The sequence below is a fragment of the Ranitomeya variabilis genome, chromosome 2, assembly GCF_051348905.1.
Source record: "Ranitomeya variabilis isolate aRanVar5 chromosome 2, aRanVar5.hap1, whole genome shotgun sequence".
Lineage (NCBI taxonomy): Eukaryota > Metazoa > Chordata > Amphibia > Anura > Dendrobatidae > Ranitomeya > Ranitomeya variabilis.
Genome location: NC_135233.1, coordinates 802,050,658 through 802,066,970, shown reverse-complemented (window position 1 = coordinate 802,066,970; position 16,313 = coordinate 802,050,658). Strand labels below are relative to the sequence as shown.

At 40.1% G+C, this 16,313-nt stretch overlaps 1 protein-coding gene across 29 annotated transcripts in view; it reads left to right on the top strand.

The window, feature by feature from the left end:
* The window catches only part of RIMS1 (regulating synaptic membrane exocytosis 1), a 535,376-nt gene that overhangs the window by 343,509 nt on the left and 175,554 nt on the right, over window positions 1-16,313 (top strand). For 20 of the 29 annotated variants that reach the window (XM_077289909.1, XM_077289904.1, XM_077289921.1 and 17 more), the window contains one exon: window positions 14,907-15,019. The exons of the other annotated variants lie outside the window; for them this stretch is intronic. In XM_077289909.1, the coding sequence (XP_077146024.1) occupies window positions 14,907-15,019 (113 nt within the window). The remainder of the gene's footprint in view (window positions 1-14,906; window positions 15,020-16,313) is intronic. 29 annotated transcript variants of the gene reach the window in all.

The following is a 16,313-nucleotide window of genomic DNA, read 5'->3' as shown; positions in this document are numbered from 1 at the left end:
AGTCCACACCTGAACAGACATCTCAGCGCGTAATCATCCCAGGACACTTCAGTGGACCATCGAAGGAACTCGGAGCTATACCAGTCAGCTGAACGCTTCTCTTGAACCAGACCCATAATAGTGTCCTCTGCCAACCTGACATGGTCCGGCTCGTCATAGATATGTCCTAGAGCCTCAAAGAACCTATCTACAGACATCCATTCAGGAGCAGTGGGGGGCAGTGAGAAAGCCCAAGATTGGGGACCCTCCCTAAGTATGGAGATAATAATCCCTACCCGCTGAATCTCATTCCCAGACGATCGAGGTCCAAGGGAAAACAATAATTTACAACTCTCCTTGAATGTACGAAATTTATTTTTTTGTTAGAAAAGGTGTCAGGAAGCTTAAACAAGGGTTCGGCAGAGTGCAAAATAATATCTACTGACTCACCAGTTTGACTAACAGCATGGCGGGTGGTTCCCTGCATGGTCTTACCAGTCTCCATCAATTTTTTTACTGAGTATGAGACGTGACAAGGGCCCAATGTTCCACCAAAACATTCCGCACCATCTGTGTCAAACTGGACATTTGATCCACCAGGTTACAAAGCGGATCCATGACCAGAGAAAAAAAAAAGCAACAATCCCATTTAAATGTGTGGTCAGCTATAATGTTATGTGCTGCTGCAGTGCAGTATAGTGCAACCTCTACCAGGGGGTGCTGGTGAGGGAAGAGAGGTTGTACACACAGCGTAGCAACACTGAGCAGCAGCACAGGTAACGAAAGAGTAGTCAGACAAGCCGAATCCAAAACTGTCAGGAGCCGAAGTACCAAAGATAATAGCAAAACACGTAGTCAGGGACAAGCAAGACGTTGGAGCCTACCAGGAATGTGGTAACCAAAACATGAGATGTAAGATGAACTCGGGGTACAAGCCAGAGTCGAAGCCAGTTGGTGAGCATGGTATCAGAGATGGAAAACAAGGGGTGAAGTCCAGAGATCAGGTCAAGTCATACATGGGTATAGGCAGTCAGAGGCAAAAGGATCACTAAGGTATACAGGTCAAGGGCTCAAGCCAGGAAGCATGAACTATAGCTGACACTGGCCCGCAGGTGCAGAGGACTGAAATAGCCGAGCCAGCTTCAATATAAGGCAGAGGGGATTAATTCCCGCATGACCGGTCCACAGAAAAGACAGCTAAAAACAAACTCAGGACTGAATCATGACACTGTGCAATCTAACCTGATGATTTTGGGGGGGATGGTTCTCCTCCGACAACGCCACTTGGTTTACCATTGTCTGAGAGCACTGTAAGTGCTTTTCATCTTTAATCCCTTTTATTTTGTAATTGTTGTGTACATATTGTATTTGTCTCAGTTTTGTAATAACTTTTTAGACTTTTGGAAACACTGCCTATTTGTTTTTGGAGTAAAAGTTGATGTGAATACTTTTCTGCCCAATGATGACAGAAGTATTCTAGGAGTGATACCTTTATTGGCTAACCAGAAAATAATATGTTTGCAAGCTTTCAGAGCACAGTGGCTCCTTCTTCAGAAGTACAGTAAATATATTTGTAAAGGTGCTATTGGCATAAAATTGTGACCAGAAAACTGGTGATGTATTCAAGACTTATTTCACCCGCTGTATGCCTAAGTAACTAATTTGAAATGGCCGTGGCCAGTGTTCATAAGAGATCGTGATTTTTGCTATACATAGCAGTGCTGCTGAAGCCACGCTATGTATAGCAAAGGACCATTAGACCATCGCAGCTTCAAGTCTCCTAAGTCTCCTAAGGGGACTATTGCAGTCAGTAAAAATTGTGAAAGAAAAATATAAAAATAACAAATTTAAAATCACCCCTCTTTTGCCCCATTGTAAATAAAACAATTAAAAAATAAAAAAAATACACATATTTGGTATTGCTGGGTTCACAAATGTCCGATCTATCAAAATATAAAAACCATTAATCCGATCGGTAAACGACATAACAATAAAGAAAATCAAAACTCCAGAATTCCTTTTTATTGGTCGCCACAACATTGCAAAAAAATGCAGTAAGAGGTAACTAAAACATTGTAACTACCCCAAAATGATAGAAATAAAACGTTAGCTCAAGACGCTAAAAATAAGCCTTCACCCAGTCCCAGAACCTGAAAAATGGAGATGCTACGGGTGTTGGAAAATTACAACATAAGCAAAATTCTATTTTTCTGACAAATTTAAATTTTTTTCACCACTTAAATAAAAAATAATATATATATGTTTGGTATCAGCCTACTCATACTAACTTGGAGAATCATAATGTAGGTCAATTTTACCATATAGTGAAAATGGTAAATAGAAAAAACAAAAAACTATGGTGAAATTGCACTTTTTTGCAATTTTACCACACTTGGACTCTTTTCCCATCTTTCAGTACACTATATGGTAAAATGAATGGTGTCATTCAAAAGTACAACTTTTCTCGCAAAAATCAAGCCCTCATTGTTAGGGTTTGCGGAACGCACCAAATATATTTATTGATGGGATTGGTGCGTTCGAAACCCGGGATCCACCGTGCAGGAAAGAACCTGCTGCTAAGTGAATGGCGGCACAATATGGCGGTATGAACCAGCTCTGTTAGCTTCACAGAGCGGCCGAGAAAGCAAAGCTCTGTGCCCTGTTAGACTCTCACAGAGGCACAGGCTAACTACCCAGATGAGAGCAGTCAGTGGTCATGCATGCACACAACACTCCTCGCCGGAGGTGCCAGCATTCTAGGGGCTTATTTCAGCCAGGTCCCTGAATACACTCAAACACAATCTCCTCGCCGGAGGTGCCAGCATTCTAGGGGCTTATTTCAGCCGGGTCCCTGAACACATTCAAACACATGACCACAGTGGCGCAAAGCACATAACTTTGGAAGATACTAGCGCATGGCCGTGTGGCCATGCGAGCCTTAAATAGCTGCAGCACGTACAGGATCTTCCTAAAAGGACCAATGAGAGACTGCTACAGAGCCTGCGCACCTACAGGACCTTCCTAGAAGGACCAATAGATTTGGCTGCAGTACCTGAGCATGTGACCCTTGATCTCCACTGAGAGATCTTACCCTGGGCATGCTCAGTGTGTGCAAAGCAGGACTTAGTCCCAGAAAAGCCTGCTCGCCGCAGATCAGTGCAGGGTACAATAGCAGAGCCTGGAGAGACAGCAGTAACCCTTTGCACAGAATCAGTCTCAGTGAGACGCTGGGACCAACGTCTCCGCTGAGCAGGCTCCACTGCGGCCGATGGAGAATGGGAGACCGCAACAGACACGGATCGAGACTCCCCCTGTGCAGCAGAGGAAACTCGAATCCTAACACTCATACGGCTATATTGTCTGAAAAATAAAAGTTATGGCTCTTTGATGAATGAGAGGAAAAATGGAAACTGGCCATGTTGCAAAGGGGTTAAAAATGTTGATGTGATTTTTGTTTAAGCTAGCCAGAAAAAAATCAGCTAAATTTTCAGCTGTTACGCTCAGACACAGGTAAGTCCAGCAGACGACACAGCAAATAAATACAACTTGATGGAAATGGAAGAGGAAGGCCCTAATGGTTGGAGTCTCTTCAGGAGAGCAGTATCCTCTCACGATTAAGACCTCACAGTCGAAATGTGTTGTTCGTTAGTCCCGCCTGATTCATCAGTGTGCTTTTAATGCGTTATAAATAAACATGAAGTTTTACTTTTACCTCGCTGGAGAAATCTTTTTCTATACGTTTCCCTAACGGCCGAAGCGAGACCTTCCCCCCCGCCTGCATCATGTGCCTATTCCCTCACTGTCACCTCAATATACCCTGGCTAGTGTACTGACTGGCTAGGACACTAGCCTCACCACTGCAGATGGTAAGACACAAGGGAAGAGACAAACACGGGACAGACAAAAAGGGAAATATTCAACTCCGGCTCTGCTGCTAAGCTCCAAAGCACCAGAGAAAGCAGCACCAGGACAGCAGAATTCCCACAGCAGCAAAACCACCATCACATGCGAGCTCCACACACCTAGCTGGTCTGCATAAAAGAACTCTATAACCGACGATCAGCTGATGGGTCATGTGACTATTTAAAGGGAGGTGGGAGTGGTTACAAACCAATATCAGCTAACCATCCTAAAAGAACTGCCAGCAAGAAACTAACATTAACTCTTGCTGGACCGAAAGGAAAAAACATTGAAATTTCAGCAGTCCCAGAGCTACCACGAATCTCTTAATGATTCGTGACAGTATTCCCCTTTCTACAAGTGGCCTCTGGAACCTTAAGACCAGCCTTGACTGGAAGTGACATACGGCAAGGATTCATCAACTCTCTAGTATACACCTGCTTAGTTTTGTTGTGCAATTTTTCCTGAGTATGCCGATATCCCATACGTAGTGGTGCACGGCAGGGTGCGGAAGGGAAAGAGCATCATTTGATTTTTTGCACTATAAAATTGTTTGGAATTCATAGAGGATGTCATGTCGTGTTTGCAGAGCCCTTGATATTACTAAACAATGGAAATCTCAACACAAGTGACCCCATTTTGGAAACTTCACCTACCAAGGAATTATTTTAGAGCTGTGCTTCACAGAATTTTGTAACGTTGAGCCGTGAAAAAAAAAAAAAAAATGTTCCCCCAAAAATGTTGCTTCATCCCCAAATGTTTCATTTTCATAAGGGCAACAGAAGAGATTGAACCATACAATTTGTTGCGCAATTCATCCTAACTACCTCGATACCCCACTTGTGGCGTAAAACTACTGTTTGGGCCCATGACAGGGCTTGGAAGAGAAGGATAACCAATTGATTTCTGGAGCACAATTTTGGCTGAAATAGTTTGCGCGGATGCCATGTGACACTTGAGGAGCCCCTGACATGCCAAGACAGCAGAAAACCCAACAACTGACCATTTTGGAAACTACTCTTGAGGAATTAAGTTAAGGGTGTAGAGAGCATTTTTAAGTCTCAGGTGATTTACAGAATTATATGACATAATGTTGCTTTGGCACCACATTTTTAATTTTCAAAAGGGATAAATAGGAGAAATGTTTTAAACAATTTCTCCTGAGAACGCCAATACCCTCTCCTAGCCTCTTGAATGTTGCGATCAATATTGATATCTGCATTTAGGGGGTCAAACAGCCTGATGCTGAGTGGGCACAGCTCCTGGCTGTGAGAGCTGGGAGCTCCCGGCGGCGACCACTGGGGCACAGCTCCTGTTCCTAGCACGATCGCCATGATGTACATAGGTCAGAAACCCCTATCCAACCACGATGTATAGGTATGTCAAATGTTGTGAAGGAGTTAAAAAAAAAAACAACCAGAATGTTCTAAATCATTACTCCTCAAACTTTACTACCAAAACCTCACCAGCCTATCTGTGGTGTTACCACTGCTTCTCGAATTACTTACCCAGAAGTACCAAATACAACAGTGCAGCATTACATGTTGCAGCATTGCTGGCCTTTATACCCCTCCTCCACATGCAGCAATATTGTCCTTTTTTCCACCCCTCTCCAACTGGCAGGAGGATTTTCCCCTTTCAAGCCATCCCCTACTGGCAGCAGCATTGTCTTCCTTTCCACTCATTTCTCCTAATAGCAGTATTGTCCTCCTTTTCCCCCTTTTCCTAATGGTGGTAGCAGTCTACCCCTACCAGCTTCTCCATTGGCAGGAGCATCAATATTTTACTAACCTTTTGGCAGTAGGAGTTTTTATATTTATACACAGACAAAAGTGCAGTAACAACGTGCGTTTTTTTCAGCTGCGTTTTTCCTTCCACGAAATGCAGAAATGGTGCAGAACTTTTGCTCAAAGTGTGCATAAACCCTTGTTCCTCTGCCTTCATTTCTAGTCTCCAAACTCCTGCTGACCTGGGTGAAGGATCTGTGCACTGGTGGACTTGTTACTGTGATGCCACTACAGGTTCTTCAACTAGTATAGCCACCTCCAATTCAAAAGGCCTATAGTAATGATAAAGTTACTGAGATGGCAACTATATGCCAAACACAAACCTAAGAAAAGGCTCAAGAATATCTCTAAATTATGTAATCTTCATTCATTCAGAATCCGATAACTGAGTTACCAAGGAAAATGGCTACAAAATCACTGGTGGACATTAAGGTGCAGTATAGATTGGATCTCAAGTAAGTATAAAAGTTCTCAAACCTAGTTCCTATCTATTGTTAAGACTATAAATAACTTACATGATGAAAAAGAAGCCCTATACCAGTGTGTAGCCCAGGTGTCCATAAACTGCTCCGATAGTGCTAGGTACAAAAGTGCCGTTTTTGCTTTGGATTTTTGCTTTGTGCCAACCAGGTAAGTCATACTCACCTTACTGATCCTGTTGCTTCTTTTCATAGGTTGCATTGTCACATGCCAGTGAGTTAGGCAACTCTTTTAACATTTTTAGGTTTTTTTTTTAGTCCAGTTCAAAGTAGTTTTCCGGTCTAAAACTAAAGGTCTGCAGTCACTTTATGTGATTGCAGACTTGTGAATCTTCACATTATGCGTGCTGTGAGGATTCTCCAGTGCTAACGCCGGGATCGGAGGGGGTATGCCTGGCACTGGTGACTAAAGTTGAGATTGCTATCTACTCACACATCCAAGTCTTTTTCAGTGACCGTTTTACTCAGTGTTTTACAATTTAGTACTTAATTGTACATTTTATCTCTTCGGCCCAAGTGTAGGACCTTAAATTTCACAAAGTTAAACTTCACTTGCTATTTCTCAACCCAAGCTTCCATCTTATATAAGTTCCTCTGTAATATTAAATTATCTTTCTTTGTGCTGATTACCTTCTAGATATTATTATCATCTACAATTATTGAAATTCCGCTCCATATGCTCTCTGCAAGGTAATTAATAGATATGTTAAAAAGAAGAGGGCCGAATACTGACCCCTGTAGTACCACACTGTTAACTGTGAACCAATCAAAGTGTGTGTTTGATCCTACAAATTATGGTGTATTTATCCCTAAAATTAAATTTGCATAGACAAAATATTAATTTAATTAATAATATGACTTCTGAAGCTATACTTTTTTTGAGAGTAAGAGGCCAATTTTGCGGTTGCTGCCTGGGCGAGATGCAGCTCTGGTTTGGTGGCAATGTAACATAACACTATGCAGGCGTGCATGTTTGTATGTTTTTTAAATAGGTTATTTAAGCATTCATTGTTAATTGAGTGTTTATTTCTAATGGACACAATGTTTTGTAGTTTTCGTATTAAATCTGACTTTTTAAACAGTTCATTTAAAAAATACACAGTAAGGAACTCCTGCTTGTCGGCCATACTGCTTATCCTATAATTTTGATGCGTCTGTAATTTTGTGTTTTAATCATTGTTGTAAACACACCTTGTATTTGTTTTAAGTTTGACATTACTTTTTTTTATTGGGTTTCACGTTGTCTGTTCAGGAAACAAACTGCTCTTCAGCCATCCAAATTCCCGATTGGTGGAAGACAATGCTCTTCTGCTTGATTAACAGTTCGGACAAGTGTAATTTATGTGTCACTGGCCCGAATTGTGCATTTCTAAAGCTGCCATACAAGACAGCCGTGCCCCTTCAACATCAGAAGCACAGTAGCATTGTAATTGGCTAGGATCAGGAACTACCAGTGTCCACCAGTGATCTCATCCCGCTTCCAGACCCCATTGAAAAGCACGTGTGAGCAATGTGCTTGATCTTCTTCCGCTGCTATACAGCAGTGGTGGTGGTCCCCAAGTTTACACAAAAAAATAAGCTGTAAACGCTAAAAATTATTTTGTAATTATCTGGGGAAGAGAAGGGAAATTTAAGAATTAGCAAATTACAAAAATTCTTGTTTTTACAAGTACTTTCCATCAATGATGGTTGGAATAACCCTTTAACACTGAGAACAATTACAGTAAATCCCTCAGTGTTGTTACATTATAAAACATTGTAAATAACTGTATAGGTGCTCTACATGTAACTATTTAGACAAAACCTAAGATAGAAACAAAATGAACATATACTCTGCTGTAAGTAAAAGACAATAGTGCATATAAATAACATAGGGTACTTAGTATACACTGTTTTTGATAAAAAGACATCACACCAGTGCCAAGGAGTACCCAGTCGGGACAGTCCTGACCTCTAATGTTTCTATGATTGGTTTTGTCTGTTTAATGGCCAGTGTGAACATGCTCTTACACATTGCATGTACAAAAACTTGTACTCCAGTTCATTTCTTTAGTTTATGTCACTATTTAGATTGGCTTCACATGAAGATCTCAGTTAGCCGCTTTCTGTACTCTATGGTACTCGTCAGTATATTAGATATACCAGTGCCTATAATATTGACATGTTTTCACTACATCTATGTTGTAAAATCGGGTTGAAGATTTACTAGGTGGAGCTGACTAACTACATTCTAGGCTCTATGCATATAAACAATGGTGTTATTAGAGGATGAGACACGATGATGATAAAAGCAAACATTTTGAAGTTTATAGCTTGCTCTTATTCAGTAGTTATAGTAGTTATTCCACATATATAGGAACATTCATGTTTTCTTTAAATTGAGTTTATCACTCATGGCCAAAAACATCATAAAATGATAAAATTTAGATTTTTCTGACTATTAACAGTAGACTTTGAATTGCACATAGCTGTAATATGTCACCCATGGAGATCTATCAGACACAACTGTGCCATCAGAACTAGGCATTTGTGCCATATTTCCTTGAATATCGTAGTAAAGGTTATTTTATAAAATTACCCTGTATTGAGAGCTGCAGGGACTCCATTACTTTTGTGCAGTTTTTTAGTTTTTTTTTTTAGGATAAAAAACAATGAATAATGCACAGTTGTGCATGATGCGCCCCAAAGGTAGTCAGATTTAGAGACATATACTGTATGGTGTTAGGCACAATCCTATTCCTGAGGTGCATTTTGAGTAACATAATGATAAATCCTTGGGGGTTACCCAGTTCTTTTCTTTTTTGTTCGGCTGTTTTTCATGGCTATTGAACAGGATTTGTCACACGTTGTAGATTAAAAAAAAAAAAGAACCCATCAAATTCAGACTAGAATGCTAATATAAACTTATGAATTTTTTGTTGCGGCTGTTCATGAAACAGTTTGTTTTACATGTTAACATGAGGATATATCATCCATTGAGACAGCACAAGTGAGTTGGCTAGTGATGGGCTGCTAGCCTGACACCACTGTGGTTCACCGATCACCACGATGGCCAAGGATTGTCCATTCTGGACACATGGTGGCATCTGTAGAGATGCAGCAGAGGACCTGACAAGCTGCAGGTGTTAAACACGGACGTAGAGGATCATGTTATATTGTTTTGTGCTGAATGTTTGTTGTTTATCGTTCTCTAGAAAGTTCATGATGTGAGTACTTTGCTTATCGACTCTTCTCTTATGGGTAAAGGTGTGAAACTGAATGAGATTTAAAGATCCAACACTGGATTTACTTGTGTGATGGTTTGGTGTCAGACATCTGGATCTATACATTCTGGCTCAGTACAGCTCTCTGGTGCCTAAGCCACAACATTCCATGTGCTGTCAACAACTTAACAAAAGCCCAATTCTGAAAGCTGTCAACTGATTACGCTTCTATTTTTGCTATCTTCCACACGCCCTGACTATGGCTATTCAGCCACCTGTAAATGACCACCACCTGCTTTAACCTGTCGGTTTTGTACTCTTCTTCTGATTTCCCAGCCTGCCTGCTTTTAGACAATATTGAATATTTTTATTGCATTCAGATTTAAACAAGTTATCCAATACCCATGCTATTTTATCCAAAACACAATTTACAGTTGAAGCTACAAGTTTACAAACACAATTCTCTTTCTGATATCGTGGCTGATTTCTTGAGACTTTCCCATGATGCTACACAAAGAAGCAGTGTGTTTCAGGTGTGCATTAAAAAACATCCACAAGTGAGTCTCTAATTAACTCAGATGTTGCCAAAGAACCTATCAGAAGCTTCCAAACACATGGCATCATCATACAGGCAGTCCAGAATTGTTTAAAGGCATAGTAATCTTAGTGTATGTAAACTTTTGACTTTGCAGTAAGTAATAAAAATGCCTTAAACATTCTCTCTCTCATTATTATTCTGGTATTTGGCAAATATTAATATTTATGGTAATCCTAATTGACCTAAAACTGGAAAGGTTTATCCTGATTTCATGTCAGATATTGAGAAAAACATGCATATGTGTCTTTTTATAGAGTGGATGTAAACTTCTAGTTTGAACTGTAAGTACTGAAATGAATGCTTAATATTGTTATTTTCATTATTTCTGCTGTGCTTCTCCTTCCCCCTCCCTGCGTCATCACTGCAGGCCTCATTCCGGCTTCAGGCTACACTGTTGATTTCATTTTATATAAAGCGAACTCCTGGCCTCTCAGGTACTAGCTGCGCCCAGCCATGCTTAATATCGTAACCTTGTTCCACCCCTCTCTGCTGTCCCTTGGCACCTGCATTAGGTCTGGTGGCCTTCTTCTGGCTCCTGCAGTCAATCAAGGTGACATCAGCTGTGATGTCCCATCAACAGGTCAGCGGAAGAGAAGGAAGCACCATGTGGATGAGACATCACAGGAGCTTGGCATATTGATGTATAGGGCCGTCACATGACACTGGTGAGCATGAGGGGTTCTAGACTGATCTAGAAAAGAAAGGTAAAGTCCCGGAAAACCAATTTAAGGCTGTAAAGTAAATAATTCTTTATAGAAAGCAGTGGTGCTCCCAAAGATTTGTGACAAATACATAACACTTTACTTTTGCCTACTAAATTTTGTTAGCAGTAATTATAAGCAATAATTTCATTTTAGGTCTTGTGTGCCAACCATAGAACATGAATTTAAACCTTAGTTTGGGTGCGATATTTCCTCTAAGAAGCTTTATTGATGGAGAATTCTACTACTTCCCACCCTTCGTGCCCTGCAGTTGGTTACCCAATAAAGGCTCCCAGGATTGCCATAGGTATCAGCCTATTAGGCTAAATTAGATTCATAACCTCATAAATTTTCCTGCTAGTGCATCATTCATGGCAATTTTACTCTAAAATACTAAGTATTCCAAAGCTTTACTGTAGTAAAACAAGTTCTATAGTGGGACACAAGAAAGTATATGCATGTATATTTGATAGCACCAGAAAGTACCAGAAAGTTCACATTATTTGTACTACATTTAGGAAATGTAATAAAAATGGATAAAAAGTACATAGTGGTCCCAATTTAAAGTACACTTACAACAACTAAATTAATCTTTGTCCTACAAATCCAAAATAGACTGGTCCTATGAAGCAACTAAATCAAATCTGTCACCAGGTTTTTGCTACCTCATCTGAGAGCAGCAATGTAGGGAAAGGGACCCTGATTCCAGTGATGTATAATTTAGTTTACTGGGTCTTGCAGTCGTGATACAATCAGAATTTTTGTCTGCTGCAGGTGTAGCAGTGTTCAGGAAGCTGACACCACCTACACCCCACTGATTAGAAGCCTTCTGTGTACATTGTATGACAGTACCAATCAGTGGTTTTGGTGTTTGGACCAGGAGGCAGCTAGTCTGCAAGTGATAACCTCCTGCTGATAACACTGTTTGTATTGAAAGAATAGCATACAGCCTTGTAAGTGACATGATAATGTCCTCAGATTACATAGCAAACACCCGCTGACAGATTCCCTTTAAGATTGCAGTAAAGACTTCTTCAGGCCATTATTTACATGACTTAATAGAAGCAGCGACATTACCTGATCAAGACTGTTTTTTGTATGGTCATATTACTTTTGAAACAGACATTTAATGTGTGTTTAGCCAGCCAGTAACTATTAACAAGAATGGAATAATTATAGCCTTCTTTCTGCTGTGTACCAGGGTTAGGGTCCTCTATAGGGACATGCTACACTTTTATTCTATCCCTTCCCTTTTGAACTACTGTTGCAAACATACACTGAGTACGGAAAGTCTTCAGACCCCTTTAAATGTTTCACTCTTTGTTTCATTGCAGCCATTTGGTTAATTCAAAAAAAGTTCAATTTTTTTCTCATTAATGTACATTCTGCACCCCATCTTGACTGAAAAAAAACAGAAATGTCGAAATTTTTGCAGATTTATTAAAAAAGAAAAACTGAAATATCACATGGTCATAAGTATTCAGACCCTTTGATCAGACACTCATATTTAAGTCGCATCCTTGTGATCCTCCTTGAGATGGTTCTACTCCTTTATTGGAGTCCAGCTGTGTTAAATTAAACTGATAGGACTTGATTTGGAAAGGCAGACACCTGTCTATATAAGACCTCACAGCTCCCAGTGCATGTCAGACCAAATGAATCATGAGGTCAAAGGAATTGGCCAAGGAGCTCAGAGACAGAATTGTGGCAAGGCACAGATCTGGCCAAGGTTACAAAAGAATTTATGCAGTACTCAAGGTTCCTAAGAGCACAGTGGTCTCCATAATACTTAAATGGAAGAAGTTTGGGACCACCAGAAGTCTTCCTAGACCTGGCCGTCCAGCCAAACTGAGCGATCGTGGGAGAAGAGCCTTGGTGAGAGAGGTAAAGAAAAATCCCAAGATCACTGTGGCTGAGCTCTAGAGATGCAGTAGGGAGATGGGAGAAAGTTCCACAAAGTCAACTATCACTGCAACCCACCACCAGTCGGGCATTTATGGCAGAGTGGCCCGATGGAAGCCTCTCCTCAGTGCAAGACATATGAAAGCCTGCATAGAGTTTGCTAAACAACATATGAAGTACTCTCAAACTATGAGAAATAAGATTCTCTGGTCTGATGAGAAGAAGATAGACCTTTTTGGTGATAATTCTAAGTGGTATGTGTGGAGAAAACCAGGCACTGCTCATCACCTGCCCAATACAATCCCAACAGTGAAACATGGTGGTGGCAGCATCATGCTATGGAGGTTTTTTTCAGCTGCAGGGGCAGGACGACTGGTTGCCATTGAAGGAAACATGAATGCAGCCAAGTACAGAGATATCCTGGATGAAAACCTCTTCCAGAGTGCTCTGGACCTCAGACTTGGCCGAAGGTTCACCTTCCAACAAGACAATGACCCTAAGCACACAGCAAAAATAACAAAGGAGTGGCTTCAGAACAACTCTGTGACCATTCTTGACTGGCCCAGCCAGAGCCCTGACCTAAACCCAATTAAGCATCTCTGGAGAGACCTGAAAATGGCTGTCCACCAACGTTCATCATTCATCCTGACTGAACTGGAGAGGATCTGCAAGGAAGAATGGCAGAGGATCACATATCCAGGTGTGAAAAACTTGTTACATCATTCCCAAGAAGACTCATGGCTGTACTAGCTCAAAAGGGTGCTTCTACTCAACACTGAGCAAAGGGTCTAAATACTTATGACCATGTGATGTTTCAGTTTTTCTTTTTTTTAAAATTTGCAAAACTTTCTACATTTGTTTTTTTTCAGTCAAGATGGGGTGCAGAGTGTACATTAAGGAGAAAAAAATTAACTTTTTGAATTTACCAAATGGCTGCAATTAAACAAAGAGTGAAAAATTTAAAGGGGTCTGAATACTTATCGAACCCACTGTATATGATTAAAAAATGCCTTGTTAATAGTTTGGATAAATAAAAATATTGTTTTCATAAAAATATTGTTCAACTTGAGCTTCCCAGCAGGGTTAGTTATGCTTCGAGGTTAGACTGGGGGGGGGACTTTCCGCGGTAAGTGATTGGCTGCAGCGGTCACGTGACGTAATAGAAATATCACGTGAACGCTGAGATCACAGGAGTGACTCCACTCTAAAAGGTAAGTTTGTTACTTTTCTTTTTGTTTTGTGTCGGGCACTTAAAAAGTTAAGAAGCAGACAACCCCTTTAAATAATTTTCCCTCCCTATATTCTCCTATTTGTAAGAACTGTACTGTAAAAGGTACAGTAGGTACAACAAGCATCTCACGCAACACTGATCCTGTTTGGTGCTGAACTTGGTGCAGCCTCTAAAATGTTGCAATGGTGATCTAGGGCCACAAGGTGATAGTAAAAATCCTTATTTTATTTCATTTTTCTAAAATACAACAATATATTTGTTCTTGTCTTTTCCTCTTCTAATTTGCTTGAGAGAAGCCTATTATGATGAAAAAATAATGTAATGTACGACGGAATGTAATCAAGCACCGTATATCATCATTGCTACTCTAGAAATGATACTTCTCAGCAAGTAATTACCATTGGGGTGCATGATTAGATATTTGCTAAGCCATTTTTGACTCACAAGAAATGGAAAAATATTCTCAATAAACCTGAATGCATATTGGCAGAATCCAAAAAATGGCCATGTGCTGTCAGCCATGCTGGAGCGTTAGACGTGCGTAGCCTGTGGCGGTCTTGTTCATTTCTATAGACGGTACAAGGATGCTCTCAGCGTATGGTTCCGATTAATGAGATTAGCAGCAAAACTACAATGGAGACCGGAAAGTCAAGTGAGACAATTCTAAAAAAGGCTAATAAACATTGTTACTGTAGTGATGAAGCTGGCCCTTACAGATGGCACATGTATGCTTTTAATTCTTACTTTTTCTTATGCACCGTAATGAAACAAATACATATGAAATTTCACCAAACTTTGTGATGTAAAGACTAATGCGGATTTAATGCCACCATAAATAATAAAGCTGTGGATATGCTAACTTTCACATTTTAAATGTCACCACTAGCATTGGGAGAGAAAATCTGTTTTTAATCGTTGTGACACTTAATAAACTCAATTGGCTGCTGGTGTTTATGTGAAATTTTGCCGTCTAAGAGACACAGATAAATGCATAAATGCTAGAATGGGAAGTTGAGGAAATGCAAGAAATATAACTCCGATAAATGCGTAGTACTGAAAACATCACGTTTGTCACCTTATTATGTCCTTACTTCTTATTAAATCTGTTGCACCCATATTTTTTCAGCAAATTTGTTAGTGGAAGAACGTACAAGACAAATGAAAATAAAGGTTCAGCGATTTAAGCAGACAGCTGGCTCTAGCTCCAGTCAAGAACTCGAGAGAGAGCAATTTACTAAGGTAAGTGCAGAATATTAAATATGTGCCTAAGATTAAGGGGAAATGCAAATCGATACGTTAGTTATTTTGCCAGGATTTTGTATGAGGGTTACATATGTGAAATCTGTGACAGTTCTAAAACAGGAATTTAGAAGAATCAATAAAAAAAGGTATTCTAGGTTCAAATCACTTTTTAAATTATGTTTGGATAAAAGAATTCTGTCCAGTGTATGAGCTGGATCAGAAGAGCAACTGGACGCTCCGGGGCCCCAATGCAGTACCAGAACCCATCACCAACCGTGTGCCATTTAAAATACTGGTGTCTTTGCATTTGGCAAAATGGACTTTAGCTTTCTCGGTCACTAAGGTTCAGGATCTGTTGCTCCTTCTGCACACCCTAAACAGTGTTTATGCTCCTGCCCCAGTGTTTGCAACTGTAGGATTATGCATTTGTATGAGTTTACTGTTGTCACCTACTCCCTAAGAATGGATACAGAATGTGTTTTTACACAAAGAAACCAAATACAGCTCTGCCAGAAATGAAGAGACCACCACATCAAAACCCTGTCATGGGCAGCCCAATCTCCAGACCTGAACCCCAATGAAAACCTCTGGAATGTAATCAAGAGGATGATGGATAGTCACAAGCCATCACACAAAGAAGAACTGCTTACATTTTTGCCCCAGAAACAGTGTGAAAGACTGGTGGGAAGCATGCCACGATACATGAAAGCTGTGATTAAAAATCATGGTTATTCCACAAAATATTGATTTCTGAACTCTTCCTGAGATAAAACATTAATATTGTTTCTAAATGATTATGAACTTGTTTTCTTTGCATTATTTGAGATCTGAAAGCACAGTTTGTTTGTTTTTAATTTTGACCATTTTTCTTTGTCAGAAAAAAAAGTAAATTTATTGCTTGGAAATTTGGAGACATGTTGTCAGAAGTTTATAGAATAAAAGAACAATTTACATTTTACTCAAAAATATACCTATAAAGAGAAAAATCAGAGAAACTGAACATTTTGCAGTGGTCTCTTAATTTTTACCAGAGCTGTACGTATATGTTGAGAGCACTCTCATTAGGGCTCGTACTCATTTGTGAGAAAAATGGATGAGTGCAATCCAAGAACAAAATCGGATTGCACTCGGACTAATGTTATTCAATGGGTTACATCTTATCTACGATTTTTTTGCATGCTGCGATTTGCTGCGTATCTTGGACGAGAGTCGCCAATGCAAGTCAATGGGTGCGAGAAAAAAAAATCGCACGACATATGGACCATCCGTATGCCGTCCCTTTTTTACAGAT